Source organism: Propithecus coquereli, unplaced genomic scaffold (assembly GCF_000956105.1).
Source record: "Propithecus coquereli isolate 6110/MARCELLA unplaced genomic scaffold, Pcoq_1.0 Scaffold332, whole genome shotgun sequence".
In the NCBI taxonomy this organism is placed as follows: domain Eukaryota; kingdom Metazoa; phylum Chordata; class Mammalia; order Primates; family Indriidae; genus Propithecus; species Propithecus coquereli.
In genome coordinates this window covers 1,294,030-1,311,593 of record NW_012148975.1, presented here as the reverse complement: position 1 = coordinate 1,311,593, position 17,564 = coordinate 1,294,030, and the positions used below count along the sequence as shown (strand labels likewise).

The following is a 17,564-nucleotide window of genomic DNA, read 5'->3' as shown; positions in this document are numbered from 1 at the left end:
ATCTGAACGGCTCCTATACTTTTAATCTTTATGCAATAAAGATTATTATAAACTAATAATGCTCATAGTAGTAATCAAAATCAAAATATAAGAAAGAGTGGTTTCACACACTGTAACTTGATTTATCTATCACAAAATCGTGAGGAGAGGACAGTCTATTTCAAGCATTGCACTAAAGGCATCTGACTCGGTGAGGTAAAATAACTCATCCAATTTTTTTCCAGCAATTAACCATCAGAGCCAGATCTGTGGTGCTTGATCTCTGACTCCTTAGGTATTATTCCTTCCATTACAGTGATAAAATGAAATCAAGTTTTAAAATGCCCAAATACTCATTTGATCTCAAGAGCAAGGCAGTGTAAAGCAATGTTGTTTAAAAGATATGTCAATGCTGGCTTCAATAATGATTGAATCATGTACATTCGAATGTGAAATATCCAAGTGGAATAAAAGGAGAGAGTATAGTTACATCAGAATCTCTTTAATAAAACCAGATTTTAAAAGAGCTTATAAAAAAGATTTAAGGAGTGACAAATACGAAGGCAGAAAAAATAAGTTGGATGCCTCATTCTTGCACACAGAATTGAGATAGCTAAATTTCAGAATTACTTGAGGTTTATGAGAACGTCCCTCATAGAGAGCAGTGACCTGGGTTTCTACAGGAAGCTACAATTGGGGAAGAGAAAGTTTGTCTAAGATCGGTTGTGAAGGCAATTTTGGCCATTGCTTACTAGGAGTATAATGATGGCTTATAAACATTTTTCTTCTACGAATTTAAGTAAAGCACAATTGATAGACTATTTGAGACCTGGTCAAACATATTCTCCCCAGCCTTTGTGACTAAATGAGGAAAAACTAATGGCAATTGCATAATAGATGACAGTGGATACCACTTTTTGAGTTCTGGTTTTATCTAAGGGACAGATAACAACTCCACTGAGTGTTGACTACTGTACTTCCTTTTGAGATAAGAAAATTGTGGCATAAAATGGCTGCATCACTTGCCCTATATTCCATAATGGTGGAGACCACATTTGAATCCAGGTCCTACAAGTATGTAACCCATTTTTTAATATAATTTATTTATTTCCTTGATAAGGCAATGGTTTCTAGAATTATTCTTATTCCAACTTAATCAGAATCTATTATGTAAATTGTTTATTTTTAAATGATCACGTGTATATCTTTGGCCTAATTTTATACTCCTGAAAACATTTTAATATATTGCAATGAAATTTCCAGGATATATATGAATAATGAATCAAGCTGATGACAAGTAATAAATATTTGTAATAGTAGCAGGTTTACACAAGAATATTGAAATATAATCAACTAAAATTATTGAATCAAAATAAAGAAGAATAAGGTGATTTTTGAAACATATGATAGTCAACAAATGTAATAAAAATCAAGAAAAATTGTCACGCTATAAAAAATAATTGAATTTAGTACCTTCTTCTCTCCACAATATGTTAGCTACTGCAGCATGTTAAAAAGAAAAAGAAGAGAAAGAAAAATGAGTAAAGAGAGCATTAACTGCATAATATATATAATTATTAAAGAGGTCAAAATCTCTAGGATAGAATATGTACACAAAAGTAGTGACAATGAATTCAAGTTAAATTAACAAAACAATAAAAATTGGGATCAGCTAATAATACTCTGTGAATTTATTGAAATAGCCAATTTTTCTTTGGAAAAAAGATTTTTTTAGTAAACAACATTTTATGCATCATTGAAAAGAATAGGATATTTAAGATAATTTAATCAAAAAACATTTTTAGGACAAGTATTGGTTGTTAAACTATTTATTTAGTTGACAGTTTAGTTAAAAGTTACCAACACAAAGGCTATACTTTTTATAATTCTCAGTACTCACAATATGTAATATTCCTACATAATATGAAATATTCCTGAACAAGAAAGATTCTTGTAAATACAAGATATTGAACACAGAAGTAGCCTAGTTTTAAGTAGTAGATGTTTTCACTGTTTCAAACCAGATAGAAAGAAAACATATCTGGATATACTTTGTGTATTTCAGTACATACCGAATTGTTTCTAGACAATAGGCTTATTAAATATTAGGTAGAGAGTAAATCAGGAGAGAGTTATAACATTAAGACAGAAATAAAAAAATACCAGTTGAAAATATTGTTGAGGAAATGTCTACCTCTTTGATAATTCAAAGGCACACAAACTATATATTTTCAAAGTAAAACAATATAAGTGAAAAGAAAGTAAAAAATGGAAAATCTCATACACATGTTAATTACTTCCTGAGTATTGTGATTATAAAGCGTAATCACTTTTTCATTTAACTGAACCCATGTGTATATGTAGCAGAGCCAAGAGTGGAGTTTAGCACTCCTTACTTGAGGCTTAAGGCCATAGTCACGCAGCTTTCAGCACCTGCTATATTTCTTTTAAACATAAATTGTTAAAGGTAAGCATTTTTTGTGATTTTTCAGGGTTAACAATACATATTCCAACATGAATACATGATGCGTGCATTCCTTCAGCACATTTTGTGCTGTTATTCTTGTGCATACAATGTGCTTGGAATAAATAGGAAAAAAGTACAAACTCTCAGTTATAAGATGAATAAGTTCTGCAGATCTATTGTATAGTATGGGTGGTGATGGATGTGTTAGTTAATTTGATCATGATAACCATCGTACAATGCATATATATACAAAATCATCATCTTGTACACCTTGAACATACACAATCTTTGTCAATTAAATATTTTAAAATAATAAAATAAAAAGACAAATCTTATTTTCAAGGAGAGGCTATAGACACAAGAAGAAAGAGAAACAAAGAATTACTACCAGGTGATAAGTGAGATAGGATAAGCAAATATGAGTCAGCCAGTATAGGCGAGCAGAACAGTCATCTCTGAGGGGAAGATGTTGGGTGGTGAAGGGATGGCTTCATTGGGGTGGTGCTCTGTAGGCAAGGTGACACTACCTAAACTGACAGGAGAGCTGGGGGAGTATAGGAGGCCTAGAGAGGTTATTCTACACACAAGAAAAAGACACGTTCAAGGCATACCACCCAGAAATATCAAAACACATCCGGATGATTTCAAGCAATTTGGTGTATTTGGAGGATAAAACTTACAGAAGATGAAGCTGGACTGTTTACGATAAAATCAAATAAGCTTTTGTATAAAATACAAAATAAATTAAATTTTCTTCTGTAGGTTCAGGAAAAGTTGAGTCATGGTTAGAAATCATTATTTCTCTGATAGAAAAAAGTAGCTAAGCATGTGTTTCCTTATATCTCCATCTATTCACTTAATGAGTACCAATTGAGTACCTAGCATGCGTTAGACATTGTATTCAGCACTACAATACACAGGTTTCTGTTCTAATAGAGCCCATATTCTTGTTGGGTAGACAAAAAGTATTCAAACAACGACAGAAAAAAATTCAGAATTACAAATTTAGTGTGTTATGAAAGAGAGAAACAGTACTGTGAGTGTTTCTATTGAGTGGATTAGACATAGTCATTACACCTGGGGGAGACTTCCCTAAGGGTAATGATTAAAGTGAAGTCTGCAAGATGAGTAAGAGCTAACTAAGTGAGGATTATATGGATTGGCTTTCTAGACATAGGAAAAAGCATGAACAAAATCCTAGTGATATGTCAAAGTACTGCTATTTTAAAGGACTAAAGACATTAGGACTACGGACAGAGACATTTTAGGCTAAGCAATCATCTGTAAATATATACCAAAAAAATACAAAACAACCCATAATATCATATAAGCTAAAAGTCAAATAACTACATATTGAATTTAAAATTACAAAAGCTAAAAACACAGTAGTTAAATATGAGACAAAAACTGTTAGGACTTGATATAATATTAATAAATCTATAATCACAGTCTGTTTTTTAACATAATCACTCTCATTATGATGGAAAAAGACAAATTTCAACAATACAATTATCAAAATTGAATTACTGTATTTATAATGAAAGTTTAACTATATAAACAGAAAGTGTTTTCTTTTCACTTTTTTGGAGAAGATTCCCAAGAGTGGTCACAAGGTAAATTACAAAATAAAATGTCTCTCCTTATTTTGTAGGTATATTCCAATAAGCAGAAATTGTTTAGGCATTTTCAGACAATAATGAAGTGAAAATGCAAATATACAAGTGTTTAAATCCACAAAATTCATCAATAAATTCAACATTAAAAAATAAAATATAATTTAAGTTTACATAAAACACAATGAAAAAGAGAATTTAACATGTGGACCCAAAAGGTTTTAACCAAAAAATAGTGGATAGACTTAATTGATGCTTTCCTGGGCAAAACAGAGGGGAGAGAGAGAGAGAAAGAGAGAGAGAGAAGGAAGGAAGAAAGAGGAGGAGAATTAAGGAGGAGAGAAAATGAGGGGTAAAGGGAGGGAGGAAAAATGACTGTAGTTATAATGGTTTTAAATTAATGTAGGATTTTTTGCTAAATCTAAATATCATAAAAACATCTAAGGAAATACAAATTTCCAAACAGGACAAGAAGAAAACTGAATAAATATTACCATGTTATTGGCAGATATATTTTTAAAAAATCAGTTCCTTCTGAAATACTTTTGAGGTCAGAGGTTTTCATCATGAGTATTTATTAATTTTCAAGAATCATATAATTTCAATTGTAATCAATATTGTTAGAATATAGTTCCAGATGAAAACATTATTATTCACTTTATAACATCAGCAAAACTGATTCAAATAACTGATAATAGTAGAACAAAAGGAATTATAACATAATCTTACTAGTGACCAAATTTGTAAATAAAATAAAAACAAAATTCACCAAAATATTAAAAGTTTTATCACAGACAGGAATATTCCTAGAATGATAGAATAACTTGATAGAAACTTAGTTAATAAACCAATTAATTTAAAACATCACATTACTATGTCAAATGAGAGCCATCAATATAATTTAAACAAGCAAAAGTGTAATCTGATAAAGTGCATTCCATATTTCTAAATGTAAGATAAACAGTATTGGTGAAGTAAAAATAACGGCATGTTTAAATTAATGAAAAAGTAACGAAAACCAGAATAATATGTGGAAAGTTAAAATAGTGGATTCTGATTACTATTTGAAATTAATTTTTGATGAACTAGACAATTCATTAAGCCAAGAAACAGATATGAATTGTATAAAGAGTATAGATTAGAAGATAATCAAAAGTTGAAAATAAAATGAGTCACAAAAGATTAAAGTAAAAGTAAACATAAAGTTAGCAAGTTCAATTTGGTAGCAAGATAGAAGGTAAATATTCAAATTTCTACATTCTTCTTATGTAAGAATTATAAGATACAATATAACTTTTATTTACAATAACCTAAAAGCATAATATATTGATGATTTACTAAAATACAGAAATTATAGCAAAGCAGGTATAAAATTCACTGAAGATATGCTAGATGGAAAAAGCTAAATTATTCCTAGGCGAAGAGAATGAATATTACATAGATAAAATTTATTCTGTAACTGTTTAAAAGTTGCATGTATTGTTGTTGTCTCTTTAGAGCATATTTCATTCTATTGTAAAAAGTTAGAATGTGCACTAAATTTAAAAAATACTTGAAATTTAATTATCCTGGTATAATAACCAACTATTTTTCTCTTACATGTCTTTTTATTATTTTTATGATTTTCATGTTTACATTTATGAGGCCATTACTAATAGAATATATAAATATGTAACATATTAATATAATTTTGCATTCTGTTTGTTAATTTGTCATAACATGTCTAATCTAATCTTTAAATCACAAGTTTAATCACTGTTTCATCACATGGATTTCTGCCTTTACAAATATTATTTTTTTAAAATATATCAATCCCAATGTAGTACCTAGATCAGAAGCTAGTATAATAGGAACTCAGTAAATATTGTTGACTTTTATCAGTTATATAAATGTATGCATATTATGTATGTGTGTTTACTGTGATGCCCATTTTCTACATATTTATTTCCATGAATATACATTCCTGTAACAGGTATGGGGATCTTTACAGCTTTTAACACGTTGTCAGGCTGATTTGTAAAAGGTTGCTACCAGCCCCACCTGCAGTCTGTGAAATTATTCATATCTGTCCACTCAAGGTGAACTGTTACTCTGTGTGCGTGTGTGTGTGCGTGTGTGTGCACAAGCTTACTCAATATGAATGTATGCAATATATATAAATTAGTTTCATTATTAGTAATATTGAATATGTTTGTAAATATTTAAAGAAAGCTTTTATTTTCTACTTACGTCCTTACCTCATTACTTCTATTAGGGTGTTAGGGTGTTGTTATTTTCATATTTTTCATTTTTAAAAGCTGCTCATATATTATTAATAGAATGGCTTAGAATCATGATATTAGTTTATTCTTCATACAATGTAAACAGTTACCAATAATAAATGCAGGCTGGATTGTGCCACTCATTTCCTTAAAAAAAAAAAAATATATATATACATATATATATATGTTCTCAACGTCCTTAGCATAGCACATATGGGCTTCCATGGTATGCCTTGTGTCATCTTAAACTCATCTTCTAAACATCAAGTCTTTCTGAATCTCTTCATCTTTACTTATTTCTTAAATTTGAAAGTAATGCCCTTTTCAGAATTCTCCACCTAGTATTTTTCCTAGTTATCCTTTGAAACCTAGCTTATATTTTTCACCTATAGTTATCCTGCCTGGAACCAAGAGTTTGAATTAAATAGCTTTTTTCTTCACACATAGAAGGTCCTATAAAACATCTAACTTACTCCTTAATATATCATAAAAAATTATCTGGTTTGATATCTTTTATTCATAATTGAACAATAAAAATCTCAAAGTTATAGACCCCAGAATTCAATATTTATTCACTATGTAACTGAAATATAAAATTCTTTCTGAAGATAACATACATTTTATAATGAAAATGTGATTCAATGGAATAGATTCCTGACAATAGTAACTGAATCTTTTATTAATGCCTTTTAATAAATTGCCTTACTTTATATATTATGATCTTTGCAATTTTATTCAGAGTGATGGATCTCATGTTAAATATGCTCTCTCTATGAGTAAATTGATTTGGAAAGTTGAATGGTATTATATAAGCAACAGCAATGTTAGTTAACTATGAAACAGTAAGCTATAGCACTGAACAGCTATTTTCCTTGGCTACTCATGTAAACTTCCTGGCTTTTCATTGACATAAACTTCTTTGCTTGTCCTTCTCCTTGTCTAAAAGTTTAAGGTGTTCACCACTGCAAATCATTTTTTCATAAAGTTCGTTTACGTAAGGATAACATTTAAACTAGATGTCTTATTGACTGCTTTCCTTTAGGATTTAAGAAATTAACTTAACTTCAGCAGGCAAATGAAAAGGGCAACCTTAAAAGAAAATGTAGATAAAATTTAATGTATTTGTAAAAATGTATGGTTATGTTATGGTAGTTGAAATTTCTTTGAATGTACATATGAAAAATGAAATGAGACATTTAAACTGTACTATTTTTAGGCTAGAAACTACATTATATATGTCAAGTACGTTGTCAGCCATATGCCAAATTCAAATCCACTTTTAAATGAAACTGTCACTCTTTTAACACTAATTGAAGGTGATTTCCCCCTTGTGACTACACAGAGTCCCAACCCAGTGTCTAACATCAGCTGATCAGGAAGGACATAGTGTCCAGCTTACATTACGGTATATAATACAGAAACTAGCCAGGAAACCATGGTCTCAATTACTATGAAGTGATGAGATGGGAACACCCTGTATATTTTAAGTACCTGGCACATAATCAGGTGCTCAATAGATGTTAGCTAGGTAGCCATATGTATCCTAGGTAGAACTCAAGGTGATCATACCCATAAAATTAAGTAGAAATATATCCAAAACAAAGCATTGCAAAAAAGTATATGATAACCTATAGTTAAAGCTATCTGAGAACTCTTCATATTATCACTCAAGAGAACAAAATCATTAGAGAAATAGAAGGGTACTTGAATATTAATTAATAACATATATGAAAAAAATAAAGATGTTAAATCTTTAAAGCTTTCTTTAAAGCTGTTGCAATGTACCAGATGATTTTTATAAAAGAACATTATTTCTAACAAATTTTATTACTACTTACGTAGTCTGATTTACTCACTCTTTAATATGTATTTAAATGTATATTTAATATATATTATATATGTAATGTTAACATAGAAATATAATTATATTTAACTATAGGGTAAAATAAAAGAATATCCAATCTTTGAAGGAAATGCACTGCTTTAAAACATTTATCATCAAGATAAATAAAGAATGCCAGATATTTTGTAAGGGCAATTACAAATTATAATTTAAAACCTCAAATGCATTAAATATCCTGATATCTAGACATTCTGGGTAAATGCATAGTTTACAATTCAGTAAAATTTGCTTATCTTTAAAGACATTAAAGAGATTGGAGAGGCAGGACATTATAAAGGCATCAGATGTCTAAACAGTATAATCACTAATGCAAGATATAAACTTAGCTTCTGAAATTTCTAGTAGAAACAAGATAAAGAGAAAAAAAAAACATTGGGTGTCCCATTGTTTGAAAAGCTGTTCATGTGGAAAATGACATGATGTCTCATAAAACAAGCTGATTATAAAGTAACAGAGATTAACTTCTTCCAAGCACTGATTTCTAATGGAAATTTATTGCATGAACTATAACAGACAAATGAGATAGTGTGAGGACTTCATGAGCACTGAATGAGTTAAAAATTTTAAAGTTCTTAGAGGAGTGCTTGACACACACACATAAATATATACACACATGTATGTATATATACACAAATGCACATATATATTTTAAAACCAAAAGCATTTTGCTAAACATACAGAAAAATACATCTTCAAAGATAAGAACTTTATATTGTGACTCAAATATGAAAGAAGTTGTAGTAATAATAGGATCTATTTATCTTATTTTTGATGATGACAAATAATGTAAATTTTGTGTGTGCATAGTGTTGAGGAAAAGATACTTAAAATGTCCCTTCAGACATTCTTCTCAAATATTGCATGCTTTACCAGGCCAGTAACAATTTTGCCATAAATCCAATTTATATTCTCTTGAGATTGCTTCAATTGTTCACCTTGTGATGATTAAAGAGAATTGTGTGCTTTTGATTTGCTTTTAGATGCAATAAGTATCAGAATTGGCACTCTGTTGCAAAAATGTAAAACCTGTCATCCTCAATCTGTCGAGTTGCATCCTCTACTGCATTACACCAACTAATCCTAAGGAGTTGGGCCAAAGAAATCACTAACTCTAGAACTGAAGTTTTCTTTTACAAAGCACTTTAAATATTTCTTAGTTCTTATACAGTTGGTGATAGAGAACCAGATATCTGTGTTATGCAGTAGGAATTTTGATGTCAAAAAATAGTAATAGGAAAATTACAAATTAATAATCTCTTTCATAAGGAATTTCAGTTTAATCATGGCAGAACTTGTGATCTTGATTTAAAAGGTATCCCTGTGGGCCCAAGAAGATGAATTAATTTTAGAATGCATGCCCAATTTGTTTATCGAGTCATGCTGTTGAATAAGATTACTTTGCACTAGCCAATTCAACTTTGGCCTGAGGTCTCTCCTACTCTCTTTCCTTCTTTCTGACTTAATTTTAATTGTTAATTTATATGGATACAGAATAGTTGTACATATTTATGGGGCACATGTGATATTTTCATACAGACATACAATGTATAATGATCAAATCAAGGTAATTGGGGTATCCATCACCTCAAGCATTTATCATTTCCTTTGTGTTAGGAACATTCTGATTCCACTCTTTAAGTTATTTTAAAATATACAATAAATTGTTAATTATAGTTGCCCTCTTGTGCTACCAACTATTAGATCTTATTCATCCTATCTAACTGTATTTTTGTGCCATTAACTATCCCCTCTGTGACTTAATTTTGAAACCTTAGTTTCTTTGCTTTGCTTACATTAGTGGAGAGAGAATGGCAGCTTCTCCCTAAAATGACATAATAAGCTGTAGAGCTCCTGCTCTAGCTAGATGTTTTGATCTCAGCTCTTCACAGAGTTACCACTTACCAGTATGCATTCTAAAATTCTTGATGGATATGCTCTAGTTAAAACAATTTACTTATCTTTAAAAAAACAAGTAGATAAATTAAGTGAAACTCATGGTGTTTTGAATATTACAAATTAAGAATCAGCTGAATATATTTAAATATAAAGGAAAATATTATAATAAAACTAGAACAATGTCTCATCACATACAGTTTTTTTTTTCCTGTGATAATTAAAATGCTTCTCATAAGAATACATTAAATCTCTTGGTCATAATGCCACCTGAATTTAAATTTCTAATTTTTTAGGAGCCTAAATCTTTCTCTGTTGAGGAGTTATCATTAATCCTTTTAAGTTCCTGTAAATAAGTTTGAGAACCACCATTTTTCTCATTAGGTTACAAGGGAAAACTAATGCATAGAAAGGGGACATCAATATCTAAGACTAGATAAAGTAAAAATGATGCCCTACTGCCACAAACTTCAGGTGATGAATTTGGAGTTACTGTCCATATTATTTCATCACTTCTTGTCTTCTTTATTTGAAACATTATTGCTCCCACTAGGAGTTGGATCACTATTTCAAATTATTACAGTGGAGAAACAAAGAATGAAATACAACAAAGTATGTTCTGTTCCCCTCTAGCCCTACCTTCCTTCTCTCCCACTCTTTTCCATCCCCACCCCCATACAATAGAATTTCCAAATTAATAAGAGGAAGCAATGCCAGCTGCTCTTCTTCCCATTGTCAACCCCGCAAAAAAAGCAGAACAAACAACAGATAGCAGTGATACTCTAGCAGCTGCAGTTACTGGCACAGAAAAAAAGAGAATGGGGTCAGAGATGCTCAACAGAGAAGTGACAGGGAGAGCAAAAAAACTAGGCCAAGTAGCAGCAGTGTAGTCAACCGTGGCTATGGTAAGAATGAACACTGGCACTGAAATGGGAGAGCATTTCCCACTGAAGCCTTCTGATAGTGCGGTGACTCCACACACCTAGCCTTTAATTATTGCTCACTCTTAAAAATAAAATGTGGCCAGGCGTGACTTTGAGAATACAATATAAAAACACTTCTCTCCTCTCTCTCTCTCTCTCTCTCTCTCTATATATATATATATATAAAATGTTAGTATTAATGCATTATATATTTTTATATATACACATATATATTAATATACACACACATATATAGTATTATTTACTAACATTTCCTGGGAAACTTATCTTTCCCACACTTACTCTACGAGACAGGACAGCAAAGGAAAATTATCATATTGGAGTAAAACTATAAATCTCATGTTCTTGAATCATTTTTTAAAACTTGAAGATGAAATGTTTTGTGTGAATATAAGATTCACAAAAGGAATTTAGCTTCTTCGAAGCGTAATATTTGATAGAATACCTATGATACAAGAGTCAAATAGTCAACTGCTCTACCTGCTAATAAAAGTATAAGCAATTCCCAAATACATTTGAACCTTAAAATATTTTAATATTACATATAAATATAGAATTTCTAATTTATTACCCATTTTAAACAGTCCTATATCTAGCATATTATGCTACCAGTTTACCTATTTAAACAATTTTACTCATTGTTTAATACATTTAAGAAAATTTTAAAGCTAATAATCATTGACCCAGAATAATAACAATAATGGTAATTACAAGAAACATTTATTGAAGCCACATTAGGGCTATATACTGCAAAGTATTTTAGAGAATTAGATCCACTAAAATTTCATTTCTACAATGTTTCTAATTGAGTTAATTTTTATAACAGCTTAATCTAGAAATGCAAATTGAAGAAAGCATGTGTTAAAAATATAACAGGGTAATCAAATAGTGTGAAGTAAGATAATAATGTTCTAAAAGCAAATTGATGAGCAAACATCTACTTCTTTTAAGCATTACACAAAATATTTTCAGATTAGGCTCTATAGCCCAAATTCATCTCTCTGGCCAACAATACCAATCATATGTACACATAGGCATGAAGAAAAGGATGCTCAGGGAGTCACAAAAGCATGAAAAGCGGACATCAGATTATTTTCTGTTATCATAATAAGTTATTTCTAGTGTCAGTTGTGATCCAATTTAATGGTTACAATGTAATAGGCATAAGTGGCCTAAGGCAGCGGTCCCCAACCTTTTTGGCACCAGGAACTGGTTTCATGTAAGACAATTTTTCCACAGACTGGGTCGGGGGGTGGTGGTTTGGGGATTATTCAAGTGCATTTCATTTATTGTGCAGTCAAACCTCTCTGCTAATGATGATCTGTATTTGCGGCCACTCCCCAGCGCTAGCATCACCAACTCAGCTCCACCTCAGATCATCAGGCATTAGATTCTCATAAGGAGCACAACCTAGATTGCTCGCGTGTGCAGTTTACAGTAGTGTTCATGCTCCTAAGAGAATCTAATGCCACCACTGATCTGACAGGAGGCGGAGCTCAGGTGGTGATGCAAGTGATGGGGAGTGGATGTCAATACAGATGAAGCTTTGCTTGCTCACCTGCTGCTCACCTCCTGCTGTGAGGCCTGGTTCCTAGCAGGCCATGGACCCGTACAGGTCCACAGTCCAAGGATTGGGGACCACAGGCCTAAAACATGATTTTAATCTTTGATTATTTTAATATGATTATTTATTATGAAAAATAATATTTTGTGAATGAAGTGGCTTTCTTTTTGTAATTTCAAATAGGCTCATAAACCAAGTAATTCTATCTCTTGGGAAATTCCATTATGCCAAATAATCTCAAAAGACTGATAAAAGACGATAATTCAACTTCACATTGAAAGTATTGAGTTCCAGCAGCCTTGGGTAATGAGTTTCCACAACACATATTCCATCTTGAGATTACAGGTGGAAACAAGGTAACCAAACAAGATAACTTGCTTTGTAAACTATGTTAAGAATTAGAATTTGGCTTAATCCTATCCTGGTAGTAATAATAATAATAATAATAAAAATACTCAAATGCACACTATACATTAAAAATAAAATCCAGCAGAAAAAAATGCTTACTGTGATATTTTTAGGATAAACACTAAATAATGAATATTTAGAAAATGATTTTTACCTTTGCAGAAATATAGCCTGTATGCCTTTCCTAATTCGACTTTTACCATTCATGCACTTTAAGACCTTTCTTAATTCAGTTCCACCCAACAATCCATTTTCATTTGTATTGCAAATATTTTCATGATCTTGTATTACGCAAAGTTAACCAAACCCACTGTGTACTTCATGACTCTGCCCCAGGACTGATCTGCTGCTAAGTCCCCAGCAATGGAAGCATTACTACAGCCACCAAACATCAGCTCAAATTTCATCACCTGCATAGAGACTACTTTATTCAACTCAGAATTTGTTTCTGTGTCTTCAATCCTATCACACTTGCCTTATATATCTATTACAGCAAATATTTCATTCTACTATGTATTAAAGTTGGTCTTCATCTCTACCTGCACTCAACTATAGCCTTTCCGAAAGTAAATAATTGATTTATTAAATATTAGCCACATGCTACTAACATTTGTTTTTGTCCCTCAAGAAATATTTAGCAGGTAAAAGCGTGAATGAATATACCTGTTGTTCCCTAGAAATTTTTATTTTGCTTACAATGAAAGTTCTTATTCACTTTCTAAATTTTGTAAATGTCCTTTTTCTAATGGACAATTAAGAAAAAAATAGTTAAGTCTGGAGTAATACAGTAATAATATTCATACACTTTGTAAGGTAACTAGCTTCACACATTTAAATTACATAAGTCAAATTATAGCCATTGTAAAGAGCATACATTAAACCAGTCAGTTTGGTTCGATGGCAATATGAAAGAAATTAAAAGGCAAATTAAAAAGAAGTTTTAAAATTAGAGCAAAATATTCAGTCCATGGTTTGTACTTCCTAAATAATTTCTGAATGTATGGCAATTCAATGTTCCTCTAATGCATGTAATTGCTGGCCCCCAAGCTATATGAAAAAGCACCTCTAAGCGAGAAGGCCGAAATGCTTCCCAAAAGGTTGTAAAACTGACACTACTACTAGCAGTGCATAATGACTACTATTTTTCCAAACCTCACCAAGTCTTAGTATTATGCTGCTTTTTAACTGTTGGTATTCTAATGAATGTGAAATATCATTTCTCTGTGCTTTTCTTAAAAATTTTTGTGGATTTATAATAATTGTAAGATGTGTTTCCTTGATAACTAATGAGAATTAATATCTTTGCATAAAACATATGGGTGCTTCCCTTTTCCTTCCCTGTGAAATTTCTTTTTAAACTATAGGCCGGATTTTTTTTTTTGATTGCTTAATTTCTTCCTATTTATTTATTTAGGATAGTAAGTCCCTGTCAGTTATTTGTGTTGACAATCTCCTTTGGGCAAATTTTTATAATTAGAACTTCTTCATTTTAATTTAATCATACTGTTTTCTCTGATGTTTTATTCTGATTTATGTAATATAACACTAAAATTACATTCTGATAGTCATAATTTGCATATTAATAGTTGTACTAAATATTATTCACCAGTGTCTTTACTTTCATATAATTATAATAATGAAATTAGAAAATAGTGTATCTTTTTTCTTTACTCTATAGTGTAAGCTTCTAAATCTTCTGAATTCAAACTATATTTAGAAATACATTTTGACTTTCTATTAGGACATATTTGAGATAAACAAACTTCTCTTTCCTTCTCCTCAAACCACTTGTCCTCGATCTGATGTGGCCCGGCCCCAAGGACAAGTGCTGAGTTTTGTTAACCAACAGTCAGTAGATAATGTAGCAGAAAGATAGGCAAATTGGCACATAATTTTACTGCATGAGATTGAAAAGTGTCTTTTAAGAAATATTATATTTAACCACATTTTATATATAACACAAATATGAAAATGTACACATAGTAGGAAAAAAAGCAAATAAGGAGGTCAAACTGTCTGACTCTTTCTGGCATATCCACCCGCAATTGGCCCTTATCAAAATTCAGATATCTGGGCAAACAGAGGACAATAGGACACACAGATGTATAATCTTGGCTGTTTGCACACAGTTGATAAAAATGTGTGGCCTAAATTAGACTTCACAAAACTTTGAGAAAACAGCTCACTTTGACCCCTCACCCCAGAGCCTGGGCATGTCAAAGACACATTTGTTCTATTAGCAATTCACACATTTATAACATTATCTGACTAAATTCCTATATCAGAGGAATCTAGAAATAACATCATGGAGTGATGTTATTTCTACTTTTTTTGGAACCCAAGTACACAGTCATTTGATAAAGGATTCACTAAGTTTAAAGCCTCTGTAATTATGGAATCTCAAAGACAGTCCTAACTAACATTCCTGAACATTACTAACTCAATATTAGTATGTACATTTTTTCAAGGTTTCTTAGAGATTTTATTCTGAGAGTTGTCACTTTATACACACAGTCTGCGAGCCTAAAGTAATACAAACAACATTTCATAATCACTTATCATACATTAGTCAACTTGGTAAAAGAATTCAAGAAACTTTACCCCAAAATATGACTCCTTCATATAAAGAATATGTTGAAATAAAGGCCATTCAAGATCAAAAAGCATTGGAGGGGGATTTTTCTCTATCAGCCTAAACCTGACTGACCCATCAAAAGATCAAAGGGACAATTGACTTCCCTTTCTCTCCCTGTCACCTCAATATAGTGCAGGAAAGAAGATCAAGAATACAACCAGACCTGGCCCAAAACGTTTAAGTATGACATGCGTCTCTCAGGTTAATTTAATTTGCAAAGACAATCATTTACAAGTCAATCTGTTTCCCCCCATCCATTTATCCTCCTTAGCACCATTTGTTGTCCCTAAACAGAATTGCCTGTATTCCTCATCCACTCCTCCCCTCCAAAAGTACTGGTATCAAAATATCTGAACTTCATTGAGATACTAAGTAGTGATTCTCCACATAAGCATGGTAAATAGACCTTTTTCTTATTGACCTGCTTTAATTGTGAGTTGAACTTTCAGCAAACTTTCAGGGGAAAAAGGAAGTTTCCCCTCACCCCTACATTGGCATTGACATGAGATGAGATTGAGATGAGATTGAACAGTCTCCTAAAGGTATATGACACTTTGCAGAGAAAATTTAGATAATAAATCAAAATAAGAAGGATTTAAGTCTTATTTTGTTATGGAGGCAATAGAGATGCCCTATTGCTTAGGATTTCTGTAAGCCTGTCAATTCAGTGACATTTAGGTCATATAGTATCTTGTTAGATAACACGGCTCTGCGATTGTTAGAAATAGATCTATTTAGTGACATTAAAAAGGGCATTATTTTACAAATATAGTCTTCAGATATGGAAATCATGAGGCAGATAATTTCCGTGTATTCTGGGTCAACAGAGGAAAAGGAACAAGTTACTTCACAGGATGTAACAATGTCATTGGCCAAATTGAGGAGAAAGAATATTAGAATTTGTGATAAATAATCAAAGCTCATAAAATAATAAATCTTTATCAAGTATGGTTAACCTCGACATGGCTCTGATTATACTAAGTGCATTTTATTTCATAATAAGCTTATTACTATGTAAATGTCTGTATCAAATATTAAACAAATAGTTTTTGGTCTTTTCAAAAAGAAATATGAATTGTTCATTCTGCCTTAAAATATAATTAATATAGCTCCTCTATTGAATAATATTCAATAAATGTTAAATAAAAATTAACATTTTTAATTTATTGACTTATTTCATTTTTCCCCAAATATTTATTTTTATTTGTTTCTATTTGATTCTAGCTTTTAGCTCATGACTGTTAGGATTAAAGTTCCACCCTAGCTGTGATGTCTGTACTTTATTTATAACTATGAATCTTCTCTATTCCTAATTATTCTACCTATCTCCCATTTGTTGAGTGTAAAAAAAACCCAATTATTAATATGATGACTGCTGCACCTATGTCACTTTGCTTAAGTGTAGAAATAATTATTAGTTGATGACTGCTGCATCTGGCTTCATTTATACCTCTTTATAGACTACACTATTCACCTATTAATATTAGCTTTCTAGCCTCTGTAGACATTAATAAGATCCTACATAAGTGTTCTCATTAAATCTATACAACTTCCCTTTTGAAGTATGTTCTCCATTCTGTAAAAATAAGGAGTAAATGAGGACTAGAGAGGTTAATTAATTTGCCTATGTTATCAGAATCTGTTCTATTTTCAAAGTTTACGATGTCATAATCATACTGCCTTTCTATGTAAAAAGACCATGTCTCAATCTACTTTAAGACCCTTTCCTCTACTTCTAAAATAGGCAAATACTTCATAAACTTTCATATATCTTTTACAGTATTTTAGAACAAGTGGCTGAATTTAACCATATTGCTAAATCTCAGTATTGTGAATTAAACTTATTGCCTTTTTATGATAATTATTAACTAATATGAGCATTATATATTTACATAAT

General features: G+C 31.2%; 1 protein-coding gene across 3 annotated transcripts in view; it reads right to left on the bottom strand.

The window, feature by feature from the left end:
- The window catches only part of FSTL5 (follistatin-like 5), a 920,996-nt gene that overhangs the window by 110,591 nt on the left and 792,841 nt on the right, over positions 1–17,564 (bottom strand). For 2 of the 3 annotated variants that reach the window (XM_012650551.1, XM_012650552.1), the window contains exon 11: positions 1,453–1,479. The exons of the other annotated variant lie outside the window; for it this stretch is intronic. In XM_012650551.1, coding sequence (XP_012506005.1) covers positions 1,453–1,479 — 27 coding nt within the window. The remainder of the gene's footprint in view (positions 1–1,452; positions 1,480–17,564) is intronic. 3 annotated transcript variants of the gene reach the window in all.